Source organism: Oncorhynchus keta, chromosome 35 (assembly GCF_023373465.1).
Source record: "Oncorhynchus keta strain PuntledgeMale-10-30-2019 chromosome 35, Oket_V2, whole genome shotgun sequence".
Classification (NCBI taxonomy): Eukaryota; Metazoa; Chordata; class Actinopteri; order Salmoniformes; family Salmonidae; genus Oncorhynchus; species Oncorhynchus keta.
Window position 1 is genome coordinate 56,642,313 of NC_068455.1, and position 18,575 is coordinate 56,660,887.

Consider the following 18,575-nt stretch of genomic DNA (forward strand, 5'->3'; position numbering starts at 1 on the left):
GGGCAGGTGTTTGGCAGGTGGGAGCAAAGGACATGGTGTCGTTCCCGCTAGTTATCAAGGAGGACTCCGGTACACGGGAGTCGGGGGTGAAAAACTCAGTTTAATTTTCCTTTTGACCCACCATTCAAAAGTGTCACAAGAATGAGGATGTTGTGATGGATGGGGGAGTGTTCATGTAGGAGCAAATGAAGTGCTCGAGGGGGGGCATTCATGCAGGAACCAATGTGATGCTCGACGAGGATGGGAAGTGGAAGGGGCGTGTTCATGAAGGAACCAATAGGATGCTTGAGGGGGGTGTTGAGGAATGCCCACATGCAGGAACAACCCAAATTGTGGGCTGCAGTTACACACTATTCGAAATAGATAGCTAGCTCCCAGACTGAACAAGATAAATATCTTTTTTTTCGAGTGTACTTGAAATATATATTGAAAGCTAGTCTATGTTAGACTAGCCAGCCAACTACTGTAAATGTCAATTTGTGTTTCATTAGCTCTTTCTCTGTCAGTGAATTCAATTGTTGAATCATCGAACCTTGGGGAACGCCACATGATGTGGATTTTCTCTGCGTTATGCTCACCAAGGGTGACAAACTCTCGCCGGTTAAATAGGTCCTAAACCAATTTAGAACTGGACCAGAGATGCAAACCCACCTCTCCAGTCTGTCCAGAAGAACATCGTGGTCAGTGTCGAATGCAGCACTTAAATTCAAGAGTACAAAGACCAAGAGCTGTTTGGCATCTGTTATGGCTCTAAGATCATTTATCACTTTAACTTAAAGGCTGTCTCTGTGCTGTGGTGGGCACGAAAACCAGTTGGCACTTAAAAAAATCATTTACCTGTTTGAACACCAATTTCTCCAGAATTCTGCTGAAGAATGGAAGGTTGGAGATTGGAAGAAAATTGCTAAGAGCTGAAGTATCTAGATGACTTTTCTTCAGAAAGGGTTTCACCATAGACGTTTTTGGTGCAGTGGGGGAAGTGCCTGTGAACAGGGAGGGATACACAATAGCTTGCACTTTTTCAGATATGCAATTAAAAACTGTTTAGAAGAAGGTGGTGGGGATAGGATCGAGAAGGCAGGTCAAAGGCTTATGTTGTGATATCGCTTTCCTGAGCATGTCTGCGTCAACCAGGGAAAATAAATCCATAGTGCCTTTGCGTGGTAGGCTAGAGCCTATATCAAACTTCTCATCAGGTCTTGCTTGACTGACACCCAGCCTAATGTTATCTTGTCACATTTAGATGTGGAGGAAAGATCACATATGTTTGCAGGGAAAGGATTTATCAGGCCATCAATGGCCGAGAAGAGCACTCAAATGATTCGGATTAATAGTGATCAAGTTAGAAACATGAGCCCGTCTGACATTTCGAATTGCCTTGTTATATATGTCAAGTTGCGCTCTAAAAATATAATGACAACAAAACATTAAAGAACACCTGCTCTTTCCATGACGTAGACTGACCGGATGAATCCAGGTGAAAGCTATGATCCCTTGTTGATGTCACTTGTTAAATCCACTTCATTGTAGATGGAGGGGAGGAGACAGGTTAAAGAGGGATTTTTAAGCCTTGAGACAATTGAGACATGAACTGTGTGCACTACCGTTCAAAAGCTTTGGGCCATTTAGAAATGTCCTTGTTTTTGAAAGAAAAGCCATTGCCAATTAAAATAACATCAAATAGATCAGAAATACAACGTAGACATTGTTAATGTCGTAAATTACCATTGTAGCTGGAAATGGCTGATTTTTTTATGGGAGGCCCATTATCAGCAACCATCACTCCTGTGTTCCAATTGCACGTTGTGTTAGCTAATCCAAGTTTATCACTTTAAAAGGCTAATTAATAATTAGAAAACCCTTTTGCAATTATGTTAGCACAGCTGAAAACTGCTATGCTGATTAAGGAAGTAATAAAACTGTCCGCTTTAGACTAGTTGTGTATCTGGAGCATCAGCATTTGTGGATTCGACTACAGGCTCAAAAAGGCCCGAAACAAAGACTTTCTTCTCAAACTCGTCAGTCTATTCTTGTTCTCAGAAATGAAGTCTATTCCATGTGAGAAATTGCCAAGAAACTGAAGATCTCGTACAACGCTGTGTACTACTCCATTCACAGAACAGCGCAAACTGTCTCTAAATAGAATAGAAAGAGGAGTGGGAGGCCCCGGTGCACAACTGAGCAAGAAGACAAGTTCAGACGCCTCACAAGTCCTCAACGGCCAGCTCCATTAAATAGTACCCACAAAACACCAGTCTCAACGTCAACAGTGAAGAGGCGACTCCGGGATGCTGGCCTTCTATGTACTGTAGATATTCCATAAAACCCCCCAGCTTTTTCCAGCTACAATAGTCATTTACAACATTAACAATGTCTACACTGTATTTATGATCAATTTGATGTTATTTTAATGGACCAGTATTAGCTTTTCCTTTCCTAAAAACAAGGACATTTCTAAGTGACCCCAAACTTTTGAATGGTAGTATATGTATGCCATTCAAACGGTGAATGGGCAAGACAAAATATTTACTGGGTATGGTTGTAGGTGCACCGGTCTGTTTCAAGAACTGCAACGCGGCTGGGTTTTTCACGCTCAACAGTTTCCCGTGTGTATTAACAATGGTCCACAACCCTAAGGGCATCCAGCCAACTTGACACAACTGTGGGAAACATTGGATTCAACATGGGCCAGCATCCCTGTGGAATACTTTCAACAGCTTGTAGAGTCCATGCCCCGACGAATTGAGTCTTTTCTGAGGGCAAAAGGGGGGAGGGTGCAACTCAATATTAGGAAGGTGCCCTTCATGTTTTGTACACTCCGTGTATACAGAGGGCACAATCTTACAATGTTGCAGTCCAGAAATGTATACTGAAATGAATTGAGAGAGCGAGAGCTGCTCATGCTCAAACAAGGCTTCCCTTCTTTCTTCTGAGATAAACGAGGGAGCACAGGGCGTTCTGCACGATAACCAGCAAGCAAGCTACCATTATCCTGTGATGTGTTGCATTAAGCGATTTGGAGATTATGCCAGCATATCCAGCCTTAGGTGTGTCCTGACTCCTGCCTATTGCTATACTGAGTCAACCACTGTAAACGCTCCGGCTATATAAAAAGAGATTTGAGCTGGTGGGTGGGTGAGAGAGAGAGGGAGTTAAGGACAGAGAGAGAGAGTATCACAACATTGTGCATACTGTAGCATTTGAAATGTTATACTACATTTTTTAAATCACTAATAATATAATGTTTTAATGGTTGTTACTCTCTTGAAATGTTTTCTGTGTGTAATGTTTACTTTTAATGTCTGTTTTTGTCTTTGTTTTGTTTAATTTGCTTTGTTGGCAGGGAGAGAGAGAAGAGAGAGAAGGGCAAGCAGAGAGAGAGAGAGAGAAGAGAGAGACAGGCAGGGAGAGTGAAGAGAGAGACAGGCGGGGAGCGAGAAGAGAGAGACAGGCAGGGAGCGAGAGAGACAGGCAGGCAGAGAGAGTGAAGAGAGAGACAGGCAGGGATAAAGAGAGAGAAGAGATATGGGCAGGGAGAGAGAGAGAGAAGAGAGACAGGCAGGGAGAGAGAGAGAGGAGAGAGACAGGCAGGGAGAGAGAGAGAGAAGAGAGACAGGCACGGAGAGAGAAAGAGAGAAGAGAAAGACAGGCAGGGAGAGATAAGAGATAGGCAGAGAGAGAGGTAGGTAGACAAGCAGAGAGAAAGATGGAGAGAGAAAGGGAGAGAGAGAGGTAGGGAGAGAGAAAGGGAGAGAGAGAGAGGTAGGGAGAGAGAAGGGGAGAGAGAGAGGTAAGGGAGAGAGAAAGGGAGAGAGAGAGAGGTAGGGAGAGAGAAAGGGAGAAAGGGAGAGAGAGAGAGGTAGGGAGAGAGAAAGATGGAGAGAGAGAGAGGTAGGGAGAGAGAAAGATGGAGAGAGAGAGCGGTAGGGAGAGAGAAAGGGAGAGAGAGAGAGGTAGGGAGAGAGAAAGGGAGAGAGAAAGATGGAGAGAGAGGTAGGGAGAGAGAAAGGGAGAGAGAAAGATGGAGAGAGAGAGAGAGAGGTAGGGAGAGAGAAAGGGAGAGAGAGAGAGGTAGGGAGAGAGAAAGATGGAGAGAGAGAGAGGTAGGGAGAGAGAAAGGGAGAGAGAAAGATGGAGAGAGAGGTAGGGAGAGAGAAAGGGAGAGAGAAATATGGAGAGAGAGAGGTAGGGAGAGAGGTAGGGAGAGAGGTAGGGAGAGAGAAAGATGGAGAGAGAAAGAGGTAGGGAGAGAGAAAGGGAGAGAGAAAGATGGAGAGAGAGAGAGAGAGGTAGGGAGAGAGAAATGGAGAGAGAGAGAGGTAGGGAGAGAGGTAGGGAGAGAAAGATGGAGAGAGAAAGATGGAGAGAGAGAGAGGTAGGGAGAGAGAAAGGGAGAGATAAAGATGGAGAGAGAGAGAGAGGTAGGGAGAGAGAAATGGAGAGAGAAAGATGGACAGAGACCATCAATAGGTTTCGGAAGATGTCTTATTGTACGTTGCGCAGCGATGCATCATGCCGCGGTCAGAGATGGCACTGGCCCCATTTCATCAATACAGTGTCGTCGTGCGACGGTGAAATGCGTCCCCTTGTCCTTTCCTGTCAGTCTGAGTGCTCAGGCAGTATCTTCTTTTTTTTGTTTCCTTTTTGTTAGCCACCAGTGAGTACATTAACATTGCCTAAACCACCCCCCCCCCAAAAAAAAATATATATATATATATATTATCTGCTAGCTGCCTCCTTTCATTCCAAGCAGCTCAATCTCTATCTTCTGACACCACAGCTCATAGAAAGCAATCACAAGCTGCTCGTTGCAGTTGTTTTTTTCAGCTTTTCCCTCTCTCTCTCCCAACTTAATATATAATTGAAAATGGCTGCATCGATCCATTTGCCACACTTTTGTTCATACTACATCAGCACCACAGAGACCAGAGGTGTCATACCCACCAACACTCAGAGGTAGCACAAAGTATGTGAGGGTGGCTTCGGGGTGGTCCCTTGGGAGAATTAGACAATTTTGTGTTTTTCAAACTCCTGCAATCTAAATCTATAATCCTAATGCTTAATTCTATGCGTAGCTCTTGGGCTGTCTGTATCCTTCTGGCTAGTGGTTCTTTTTTTAAAGAAACCAGATATGCCTCTCTGTATCTCTGGTAAAATCTGTCTTATTCAGTCTTATTCAGTAAATTTAGTTATTGCTTGATTGCTAAAGACTGCCGAACTTGCCAGCAGGCATGCCAGCTAAAATAGAATAGCGAGCTTGTCTAAATAACTTGCTTTTTAGCCTGAAATGGCTTCTTGGTAGCTCACATGAGGTTGGGAGATTGAGAACATAACTGGGATAACTAAAGCTAACTTCATAAAATATGGCAAATAATATTAAAGAGAAATAGATATACAGTTGAAGTCGGAAGTTTACATACACCCTATGCAAATACATTTAAACTCCGTTTTTCACAATTCCTGGCATTTAATCCTGGTTTAAAAAATCCTGTTTTAGGTCAGTTAGGATCACCAATTTATTTTAAGAATGTGAAATGTCAGAATAATAGTAGAGAGTGATATATTTCAGCTTTTATTTCTTTCATCACATTCCCAGTGGGTCAGAAGTTTACATACACTCAATTAGTATTTGGTAGCATTGCCTTTCAATTGTTTAACTTGGGTCAAATGTTTCGGGTAGCCTTCCACAAGCTTCCCACAATAAGTTGGGTGAATTGTGGCCCATTCCTCCTGACAGAGCTGGTGTAACCGAGTCAGGTTTGTAGGCCTCCTTGCTCGCACACGCTCTTTCATTTCTGCCCACACATTTTCTATAGGATTGAGGTCGGGGCTTTGTGATGGCCACTCCAATACCTTGACTTTGTTGTCCTTAAGCCATTTTGCCACAACTTTGGAAGTATGCTTGGGGTCATTGTCTACTTGGAAGACCCATTTGCCACCAAGCTTTAACTTCCTGACTGATGTCTTGAGATGTTGCTTCAATATATCCACATCATTTTTCTACCTCATGATGCCATGTATTTTGTGAAGTGCACCAGTCCCTCCTGCAGCAAAGCATCCCCACAACATGATGCTGCCACCCCCGTGCTTCACGGCTTCTAAAGCCATGACATCTTTTTCTGGAATTTTCCAAGTTGTTTGAAGACACAGTCAACTTAGTGTATGTAAACTTCTGACCCACTGGAATTGTGACACTTTGAATTATAAGTGAAATAATCTGTCTGTGAACAATTGTTGGAAAAATGACTTGTCATGCACAAAGGAGATGTCCTAACCGACTTGCCAAAACTATAGTTTGTTAACAAGAAATGTGTGGAGTGGTTGAAAAACAAGTTTTAAAGACTCCAACATAAGTGTATGTAAACTTCCGACTTCAACTGCATAATATATATATATATGCAGAACAAATCTGACGGGGCACGTGCCCCCTATGGGCATGACGCCACTCACAGTGACCGTGAGGATTCTGTTTACAAGATATAAATATCTCTCTCTCTGCCTCTCTCCCTATTTTCTCTCTCTCTCCCTCTCTACCTCTCTCTCTACCTCTCTCTCTACCTCTCTCTCTACCTCTCTCTCTACCTCTCTCTCTACCTCCACGCCATGATACCTTTCCGACTCATCTGAGCTTACTCTGAATTCCAATTTCAAACAAAAAGCCTCCTTAAATAGTTGTATCTTTAAGCAGAGGATTCATCGGCTCCCTCATTTGTGGGTGATAGTGTTTTTTTGTGTGCGCGCGTGTGCCTGCGTGCATGTTCACAATAATGTATGTGCAGGGGTTCCTATATTTTGGATGACTGACATTTGAAAAGAAAAGCCTGTATGACTTAATGTTCCATACAATCAGACTTGTTAAATACATAGTCAAATCACAGTGATTGATGTGCTTGAAAAGTCATTATTTTAACACATTAGAGACATTACAGCAATCCTATATCTATAGAAAATTACTCCATGTCCTCTCTAAGTCTGTATCACCTAAGGCTGCATCCCACCACTCTCGGCTCCACTCCCGCCACTCTCGGCTCCACTCCCGCCACTCTCGGCTCCACTCCCGCCACTCTCGGCTCCACTCCCGCCACTCGCGCCACCAGTCCCGCCACTCTCGACTCCACTCCCGCCACTCTTAGCTCCAGATTGTAACTCAGTGCTCAGGAGATGGTGTCTCTCAATCTATGTGGCTATCTCGACTCCACCCTCCCCTGGGAAATGTGTCTAGGGATTAGAGTGATTTGCAGTAATACATTTTTGGGATGAATGGGATTATCCAATCCAGTGAGGGTTCCCCTTGATTCCCCCTGATTTCCTGGTAAACCTCATTATCAGAGCTGGATCCCCTACACAGACTAGGGGGAATGGGGAAATTACAACAAGACAGTGTTGTCAGTGTGGATCACTGGACTGTTGGGAAGGCAGCTTGTTGATAGACCCTGGTACACAGAGGTAAAGTGGCAAGACAAAGTATGTGAGCCCTTTGGAATTACCTGGATTTCTGCATAAATTCATCATCAAATTTGATCTTCAACTAAGTCCCAACAATAGTTAAACTAGTAACACACAATTATTGTATTTGTCTTGTCTATATTGAATACATTATTTAAACATTCACAGTGTAGGTTGGAAAAAGTATATGAACCCCTAGGCTAACTCATTTGAATCAGGAGTCAGCCAACCTATAGTCCAATCAATGAGACGAGATTGGAGATGTTGGTTAGAGCTGCCTTGCCCTTTAAAAAACACTCACAAAATTTGAGTTTGCTATCCACAAGAAGCATTGCCTGATGGGAATCATGCCTCGAACAAAAGAGATCTCAAAAGACCTAAGATTAATAATTGTTGACTTGCTTAAAGCTGGAAAGGGTTACAAAAGTATCTCTAAAAGCCTTTATTTTCATCAGTCTACGGTAAGACAAATTGTCTATAAATGGAGAAAGCTCAGCACAGTTGCTACTCTCCCTAGGAGTGGCCATCCTGCGAAGATGACTGCAAGAGCACAGCGTAGAATGCTCATTGAGGTTAAGAAGAATCCTAGAGTGTCAGCTAAAGACTTACAGAAATCTCTGGAACATGCTAACATCTGTTGACGAGTCTACGATACGTAAAACACTAAACAGGAATGGTGTTCCTGGGAGGACACCACGGAAGAAGCCACTGCTGTCAACAACAAAAAAACATTGCTACACATCTGAAGTTTGCAAAAGTGCACCTGGATGTTCCACAACGCTACTGGCAAAATACTGCCAAAATATTCTGTGGACAGATTAAACTAAAGTTGAGTTGTTTAGAAGGAACACACAACAACATGTGTGGAGAAAAAAAGCCACAGCACACCAACATCAAAACCTCATCCCAACTGTAAAGTATGGTGGAGGGAGCATCATGGTTTGGGGCTGCTTTGCTGCCCCAGGGCCTGGACAGCTTGCTATCATCAACAATTATAATCACAGCCGTATATATTCCCCCCCAAGCAGACACATCGATGGCTCTGAACAAACTTTATTAGACTCTTTGCAAACTGGAATCCATATATCCAGAGGCTGCATTCATTGTAGCTGGGGATTTTAACAAGGCTAATCTGAAAACAAGACTCCCTAAATTTTATCACCATATCGATTGCGCAACCAGGGCTGGAAAAACCTTGGATCATTGCTATTCCAACTTCCGCGACGCATATAAGGCCCTGCCCCGCTCTCCTTTCGGAAAAGCTGACCATGACTCCATTTTGTTGATCCCTGCCTACAGACAGAAACTAAAAGAAGAAGCTCCTGCGCTGAGGTCTGTTCAACGCTGGTCCGACCAATCTGATTCCACACTCCAAGACTGCTTCCATCACGTGGACTGGGATATGTCCCGTATTGCATCAGACAACAACATTGACGAATATTGTAATTCGGTGAGCGAGTTCATTAGAACGTACGTTGAAGATGTCGTTCCCAAACCAGAAACCGTGGATTGACGGCAGCATTCGCGTGAAACGGAAAGCGCGAACCACTGCTTTTAATCAGGGCAAGGTGACTAGAAACATGACCGAATACAAACAGTGTAACTATTCCCTCCGCAAGACAATCAAAAAAGCTAAGCGTCAGTATAGAGACAAAGTAGAATCTCAATTCAACGGCTCAGACACAAGAGGTATGTGGCAGGGTCTACAGTCAATCACGGATTACAAAAAGAAAACCAGCCCCGTCACGGACCATGATGTCTTGCTCCCAGGCAGACTAAATAACTTTTTTGCCCGCTTTGAGGACAATACAGTGCCACTGACACGGCCCGCAACTAAAACATGCGGACTCTCCTTCACTGCAGCCGACGTGAGGAAAACATTTAAACGTGTCAACCCTCGCAAGGCTGCAGGCCCAGACGGCATCCCCAGCAGGGCCCTCAGAGCATGCGCAGACCAGCTGGCTGGTGTGTTTACGGACATATTCAATCAATCCCTATCCCAGTCTGTTGTTCCCACATGCTTCAAGAGGGCCACCATTGTTCCTGTTCCCAAGAAAGCTAAGGTAACTGAGCTAAACGACTACCGCCCCGTAGCACTCACTTCCGTCATCATGAAGTGCTTTGAGAGACTAGTCAAGGACCATATCACCTCCACCCTACCTGACACCCTAGACCCACTCCAATTTGCTTACCGCCCAAATAGGTCCACAGACGATGCAATCTCAACCACACTGCACACTGCCCTAACCCATCTGGACAAGAGGAATACCTATGTGAGAATGCTGTTCATTGACTACAGCTCAGCATTTAACACCATAGTGCCCTCCAAGCTCGTCATCAAGCTCGGGTTTCGACCCCGCCCTGTGCAACTGGGTACTGGACTTCCTGACGGGCCACCCCCAAGGTGGTGAGGGTAGGCAACAACATCTCCACCCCGCTGATCCTCAACACTGGGGCCCCACAAGGGTGCGTTCTGAGCCCTCTCCTGTACTCCCTGTTCACCCACGACTGCGTGGCCACGCACGCCTCCAACTCAATCATCAAGTTTGCGGACGACATAACAGTGGTAGGCTTGATTACCAATAACGACGAGACGGCCTACAGGGAGAAGGTGAGGGCCCTCGGAGTGTGGTGTCAGGAAAATAACCTCACACTCAACGTCAACAAAACTAAGGAGATGATTGTGGACTTCAGGAAACAGCAGAGGGAACACCCCCTATTCACATCGATGGAACAGTAGTGGAGAGGGTAGTAAGTTTTAAGTTCCCCGGCGTACACATCACAGACAAACTGAATTGGTCCACCCACACAGACAGCATTGTGAAGAAGGTGCAGCAGCGCCTCTTCAACCTCAGGAAGCTGAAGAAATTCGGCTTGTCACCAAAAGCACTCACAAACTTCTACAGATGCACAATCGAGAGCATCCTGTCGGGCTGTATCACCGCCTGGTACGGCAACTGCTCCGCCCACAACCGTAAGGCTCTCCAGAGGGTAGTGAGGTCTGCACAACGCATCACCGGGGGCAAACTACCTGCCCTCCAGGACACCTACACCACCCGATGTCACAGGAAGGCCATAAAGATCATCAAGGACAACAACCACCCGAGCCACTGCCTGTTCACCCCGCTATCATCCAGAAGGCGAGGTCAGTACAGGTGGATCAAAGCTGGGACCGAGAGACTGAAAAACAGCTTCTATCTCAAGGCCATCAGTCTGTTAAACAGCTACCACTAACATTGAGTGGCTGCTGCCAACACACTGACTCAACTCCAGCCACTTTAATAATGGGAATTGATGGGAAATGATGTAAAATATATCACTAGCCACTTTAAACAATGCTAACTAATATAATGTTTACATAACCTACATTATTCATCTCATATGTATACGTATATACTGTACTCTATCATCTACTGCATCCTTATGTAATACATGTATCACTAGCCACTTTAACTATGCCACTTTGTTTACATACTCATCTCGTATGTATATACTGCACTCAATACCATCTACTGTATCTTGCCTATGCCGCTCTGTACCTTTGTACCACCTTTGTACCGCTCTGTACCTCTGTACCACTCATTCATATATCTTTATGTACATATTCTTTATCCCCTTCAACTTGTGTCTATAAGGTAGTAGTTTTGGAATTGTTAGCTAGATTACTTGTTGGTTATTACTGCATTGTCGGAACTAGAAGCACAAGCATTTCGCTACACTCGCATTAACATCTGCTAACCATGTGTATGTGACAAATAACATTTGATTTGATTTGATTTGATTTTGCAGGAGAATGTTAGCCTATCTGTCCGCCAATTGAAGCTCATCAGAAGTTGGGTGATGCAACAGGACAACGACCCAAAACACAGAAGTAAATCAACAACAGAATGGCTTCATTCTGGAGTGGCCCAGTCAGAATCCTGACCTGAACCTGATTGAGATGCTGTGGCATGACCTCAAGAGAGCAGTTCACGCCAGACATCCCAAGAATATTGCTGAACTGAAACAGTTTCGTAAAGAGGAATGGTCCAAAATTCCTCCTGACCGTTGTGCAGGTCTGATCCGCAACTACAGAAAACATTTGGTTGAGGTTATTGCTGCTAAAGGAGGGTCAACCAGTTATTAAATCCAAGGGTTCACATACTTGTCCCACCCTGCACTGAATGTTTACACAGTGTGTTCAATAAAGACTTATAACTGTTTGTGTGTTATTCGTTTCAGTGGACTGTAATTTGTCTATTATTGACCCAGATGAAGATGAGATCAAATTTTGTGACCAATTTATGCAGAAATCCAGGTATTTCCTAAGGGTTCACATACTTTTTCTTGCCACTGTACGTGGTCATAGAGAAGTCAATGAGAAGAGTTATGAGTTTCCATGTTGTGTGGAGAGCCGTCTTTAGTCATTCTTATGACAGAATGACAGGAATGACGTGAGGAAATGGTGTCTTTCCCTGTCGTTTCAATGGGACTTGGCAGGTGTCCGTAGTGTGAGCTGTCTGCTTTAACTGTTGACTGACAATAAGAACAAGGATGTCAAACAAGCACTCACACCTCACACCTCTCACGACTACGGTTTCATGATTTCTTTCATGATTTTTGACGTGTTTTACCAATACATCAACACACCTAACAGCAGTGCTGCCAGATCTACAGTGCCTCCAGAAAGTTCACACCCCTTGACTTTTTCCACATTTTGTTGTGTTACAGCCTGAATTAGGATTATATTTATATATTTTTTGTCAATGTATAATTATGTTGTAACTTTTTTTTTTTAATTTTGCAAATTCATTGTAAATGAAAAGCGGAAATATCTTGAGTCAAACGAAAACCTAAATAAGCTCAGGAATAAAAATGTGCTTAACAAGTCACATAAATTGCATGGATTCACTCTGTGTGAAATAACAGTGTGTAACATGATTTTTGAAAGACTAGCTCATCTCTATACCCCACACATACAATTATCTGCAAGGTCGAGCAGTGAATTTCAGACACAGATTCAACCGCAAAGACCAGCGAGACTCTCCAATGCCTCGCAAAGATGGGAACCTATTAGTAGATGGGTAAAAATTAAAAAGGCAGACATTGAATATCCATTTGAGCATAGTGAAGTTATTACACTTTGGATGGTGTATTATTACACCCAGTCACTACAAAAATAAAGGTGTCCTTCCTAATTCCATTGCTGGAGAGGAAGGAAACCACTCAGGGATTTCACCATGAGGCCAATGGTGACTTTAACACAGAGTTTTTAATGGCTGTGATAGGAGAACACTGAGAATGGATCAACAACATTGTAGGTACTCCACAATACTAACAATACTACTCCACAATACTAATAGTTACTCCACAATACTAATACTAACTAACTGACAGTGAAAAGAAGGAAGCTTGTACATAATAAAAAAATATTCTAAAACATGCATCCTGTTTGCAACAAAAGTAAAACTGCAAAAAATGTGGCTAAGCAATTAACTTTTGTCCAGAATACAAAGTGTTATGTTTGGGGCAAATCTAATCCGGGGCATTACTGATTACCACTCTCTATAATTTTAAGCATAGTGGTGGCTGCATCATGTTCTGGTTATGCTTGTAATTGTAAGGACTGAGGAGTTGTTCAGGACAAAAAAGAAACAGAATGGAGCTAAACACAGGCAAAATCCTAAAAGAAAACCTGGTTCAGTCTGCTTTCCACAAGACACTGGAAGATGAATTGACCTTTTAGCAGGACCATAACTTAAAATACAAGGGCAAATCTACACTGGAGTTGTTTACCAAGAAGACAGTGAATGTTCCTGAGTGGCCGAGTTACAGTTCTGACTTATATCTAGTTGAAAATCTATGGCAAGACTTGAAAATGCTTGTATAGCTCATGATTCAGGGGTGTGAATACTTATGTAAATTAAATATTTCTGTAATTCAGTTTAATAGATTTGCAAAAATGTCTAAAAATATGTTTTCAATTTGTCATTATGGGATACTGTGTATATGAAAAAAAAATGTAATCCATTTTGAATGCAGGCTTTAACACAACAAAATGCAGAATAAATAAAGGGGTAGGAATACTTTCTGAAGGCCATGTATATGCTCAGTCCTCCATTGACCAACAATTACTGTAAAACCTCATCCCTCTCTCTCTCTCTCTCTCCATTCTCCTCTCTCTCCAGGGAAGGAAGAGTCGGTGGCCACCTTCAAGGGGAACGAGTTCTTCTGCTATGACCTGTCGCTGACGCCCATCCAGAGCAGCACGGACGAGATCACGCTCTCCTTCCGCACGCTGCAGCGCAACGGCCTCATGCTGCACACGGGCAAGTCGGCCGACTACGTCAACCTGTCGCTGAAGAGCGGCGCCGTGTGGCTGGTCATCAACTTGGGCTCGGGCGCTTTCGAGGCACTGGTGGAGCCCGTCAACGGGAAGTTCAACGACAACACCTGGCACGATGTGCGCGTCACCCGCAACCTGCGTCAGGTAAAGAGACACGACGTGATTGGTCCATCTTCTATGCAGCGTTTCTCTCTCGCTTTCTGTATCTTTTTGGCCTTCTTATCTCTCTATCTTTCCACCTATTTTATCTGGTGGTCTATATCTCTCTTTGTTTTCTTCCTTTTTCTCCTGTCGCTTGATCCCTACCTAATGTTGGCGTTTTTCTCTTCCAGTTCCAGGGTTGAGATCTGCAGAGGAATGCTGCTGTTTCACTCTCTGTTGTCATGGTTTTCTTTCCAAAAAACAACCAAAGATCCATATCATCTTCTCATTGGGGTAAACGTGGGGGAAGGGGGTCAAAGTTGAGATCACCGAGGAAGTAGAACTGACCCAGTACTTGAGCATCACACACATTCATTTATATTTTGGTGGATATCTAGTACACACACATCTAGAACATCAAGTACTTGTATGTCTACGTAAGCCTAATAGGGAACACTGCATTCAACAGTCACTACCAATGGGAGCTGTTCTTGTTTATATATGTATGCATGTAATGTACTTACCCGCATGTGATGCTTTCTAATTTATCAGAAGAGACGATGCATTTCAGCCCCATCTTAACACATTACTCCAGAGATCTTTACAACCAGCTAATCACAGCCAATAGGTGGCAAGGGAGCCCACTCAGCGGATGTGAGCACCAACGTACACACACACTAACAAACCCTCACACACGCACATGCACGTATGTGCGTGCGCACACGTATACCCCTCACAACCACACATTGAATTGAACAGCACAAGCAAAGGATCGATACCAGGTCATCAATTGGCAGATAGTGGCTGTGAGATGTAATCCATTTCACTTACATTTGCCTTGCTTGCTTCTCCCAGTGTTTTGGTAATTGTAATTGGAATGAATGGCTTGTCAGCCCTAATAATAGCCATTGTAAAGGCCCCGTATTGCAACCAGGACTGATTTGAATGCATTAACAAACCTCACCTCCTTTGTCCAGCGCCGCGGCAAACATTTACACAAAGCCTTTACTTCCTCTCCCCTGGAAACAAAACACGTACGTCAAACTTCCCTGGACTTTTTAATGACTGCAGAATTCAGTCTCAGGCAGGAGAAAGAAAAGTTGTGTTGCCGGTAGAGGAGCCTCAATGGTGCAGTAAGTTGATGGCATCATCTTTCATAAGTATCTCTCCAGACCAACTAGTTTAATATGTAGCGGCTTTCATAGCAGTCATTCCTGCTGCAAACGCAGAGATTGAGCCACTAAAGTCATGTAGCTTAAATAGCCATGTAGATAATGTCCCTTCCCCATCTTTCTCCTGTGAGCTTAACTCGGGGGGCAAAGCTGCTGGGGGGTGCACAATCATTAATTCAAACTGGTGCATGTACACCAAGTACACCAACCATTAGGAACACCCCTCCCCACTCCCCCTCAAATCAATAGTTATTGGTCACATGCGCCGCGTCAATGTGCAGGGGTGTGAGGTAGTTGAGGCAATACACTATGTACATGTAGGTATGGGTAAAAGTGACTAGGCAATCAGGATATATAATAAACAGAGTAGCAGCAGTGTGTGTGTGTGTGTGTGTGTGTGTGTGTGTGTGTGTGTGTGTGTGTGTGTGTGTGTGTGTGTGTGTGTGTGTGTGTGTGTGTGTGTGTGTGTGTGTGTGTGTGTGTGTGTGTGTGTGTGTGTGTGTGTGTGTTGGATTGTCAGTTTAGTACTGTATGTGTGAGTGTCTGGGTAGAGTATAGTGAGTGTGCATGGAGCCAGTGTAAGAGAGTCATTGCCAAAAATAAAGAGGGTCAATGTTAGTAGTCACGGAGGCAATTTGACTAACTGCTCAGCAGTCTTATGAACACCAAGATGTACACGAGTCTTTTGGTCCCAGACTTGGCACTCTGCTACCACTTGCTGTGCAGTAGCAGAGAGAACAGTCCATGACTTGGGTAGCTGGAGTTCTTGACAATCTTTAGGGCCTTTCTCTGACACCGTCTGCTATAGAGGTCCTGGATGGCAGGGAATTCGACCCCAGTGACATATTGGGTCGTAACCGCTACCCTCTGTAGCGCCTTGCGGTTGGATGTCGAGCAGTTTCCATACCAAGAGGTGATGCAGCCAGTCAAAATGCTCTCAATGGTGCAGCTGTAGAACTGTTTGAGGATCTGAGAGCGTCCTGGGGGTGAAGAGACATTGTCATGTCCTCTACACGACTGTGTTGGTGTGTTTGGGCCATGATAGGTCCTTAGTGAAGTGGACACTGAAGAACATGAAACAACTCGCTCCACTCCCCCCCCCCCTGTTTCCTGTAGTCCACAAACCGCTCCACATTGAGGGAGAGGTTGTTGTCCTGGCACCACACTGCCAGGTCTCTGACCTCCCTATAGGCTGTCTTATTATCCTTGGTGATCAGGCCTACTACCATCATGCTGTTGACAAACTTACTAATGGTGGAGTCGTGCGTGGCCACACAGTGGGTGAATAGGGAGTACAGGAAGGGACTGAGCATGCACCCCTGAGGGGCTCCCGTGTTGAGGGTCAGCGTGACAGATGTGTTATTTCCTACCCTCACAACCTGGGGGCAGTCCATCAGGAAGTCCAGGAACAATTTGCACAGGGAGGTGTTCAGTCCCAGGCTCCTTAGTTTAGTGATGAGCTTGGAGGGCACTATGGTGTTGAACCCTGAGCTGTAGTCAAAGAACAGCATTCTCATATACAATTGAAGTTGGAAGTTTACATACACTTAGGTTGGAGCCACTAAAACTCATTTTTCAACCACTCCACAAATTTCTTGTTAACAATTTTTAGTTTTGGCAAGTCGGTTAGAACATCTACTTTGTGAATGACACAAGTAATTTTTCCAACAAATGTTTACAGAGACTATTTCACTGTATCACATTTTCAGTGGGTCAGAAGTTTACATACACTAAGTTGACTGTGCCTTTAAACAGCTTGGAAAATTCCAGAAAATTATGGCATGGCTTTAGAAGCTTCGGATAGGCTAATTGACATCATTTGAGTCAATAGGCAGTGTATTTGTGGATGTATTTCAAGGCCTCTTTGCTTGACATCATGGGAAAATCAAAAGAAATCATCCAAGACCTCAGAAAAAAAGTTGTAGACCTCCACAAGTCTGGTTCATCCTTGGGAAAAATTTCCTAACGCCTGAAGGTACCACGTTCATCTGAACAAACAACAGTATGCAAGTATAAACACCATGGGACCATGCAGCTGTCATACCGCTCAGAAAGGAGACGCGTTCTGTCTCCCAGAGATGAATGTTCTTTGGTGCCAAAAGTGCAAATCAATCCAAGAACAACAGCAAAGGATCTTGTGAAGATACTGGAGGAAACAGGTACAAAAATATCTATATCCACAGTAAAGGAAGAAGGAAGAAGCCACTGCTCCAAAACCGCCATCAAAAAGCCAGACGGTGGATGGTACTTTTTAGAGAAATGTCCTCTACTCTGATGAAACAAAAATATAACTGTTTGGCCATAATGACCATCGTTACGTTTAGAGGGAAAAGGGGGAGGCTTGCAAGCCGAAGAACACTACCCAAACTTGAAGCACGGGGGTGGCAGCATCATGTTGTGGGAATGCTTTGCTGCAGGAGGGACTGGTGCACTTCATAAAATAGATGGCATTAAGATCTAGGAAAGTTATGTGGATATATTGAAGCAACATCTCAAGACATCAGTCAGGGAGTTAAAACTTGGTCGCAAATGGGTCTTCCGAATGGACAATGACCCCCAAGCATACTTCCAAAGTTGTAGCAAAATGGCTTAAGGACAACAAAGTCAAGGTTTTGGGGTGACCATCACAAAGCCCTGACCTCAATCCTATAGAAAATGTGTGGGCAGAACTGAAAAAACATGTGCGAGCAAGATGGCCTTACAAACCTGACTCTGTTACACCAGCTCTGTCAGGAGGAATGGGCCACAGTTCACCCAACTTATTGTGGGAAGCTTGTGGAAGGCTACCCAAAACATTTGACCCAAGTTAAACAATTTAAAGGCAATGCTACCAAATACTAATTGATTGTATGTAAACTTCTGACTCACTGGGAATGTGATGAAAGAAATAGAAGCTGAAATAAATAATTCTCTCTACTATTATTCTAACATTTCACATTCTTAAAATAAAGTGGTGATCCTAAGTGGCCTAAAACTGGGAATTTTTACTATGATTAAATGTCAGGAATGATGAAAAACAGTTTAAATGTATTTGGCTGAGCTGTATGTAAACTTCCGACTTCAACTGTAGGTGTTCCTTTTATCCAGTTGGGAAAGGGAAGTGTGGATTGCAATAGAGATTGTGTAATATGTGAATTGGAGTGAGGCCAGGGTTTTTGGGATTATGGTGTTGTGAGCCATGACCAACCTTTCAAAGCATTTTATGACTGCATATATGAGTGCTACATGAGCTAGTCATTTAGATAGGTTACCATGGCATTCTTGGTCACAGGGACTATGGTGGTTTGTTAAAAAATGTAGGTATTACAGACTGGATTGTGGATAGGTTGAACATTTCAGTGAAGACACTTGCCAGCTGGTAGCGCATGCTCTGAGAACGTGTCCTGGTAATCCGTCTGGCCTGATGGAGGTCTTACTCACATCGGCTATGGAGAGAGTGATCATATAGTCATCTGAAAACAGCTGGTGCTCTCACACATGGTTCAGTGTTG

General features: G+C 43.9%; 1 protein-coding gene across 1 annotated transcript in view; it reads left to right on the forward strand.

Annotated features, from left to right (window-relative positions):
• The window catches only part of LOC118368670 (neurexin-2-like), a 991,707-nt gene that overhangs the window by 407,097 nt on the left and 566,035 nt on the right, over positions 1-18,575 (forward strand). Inside the window, exon 7 of the mRNA XM_052497154.1 lies at positions 13,614-13,915. Coding sequence (XP_052353114.1) covers positions 13,614-13,915 — 302 coding nt within the window. The remainder of the gene's footprint in view (positions 1-13,613; positions 13,916-18,575) is intronic.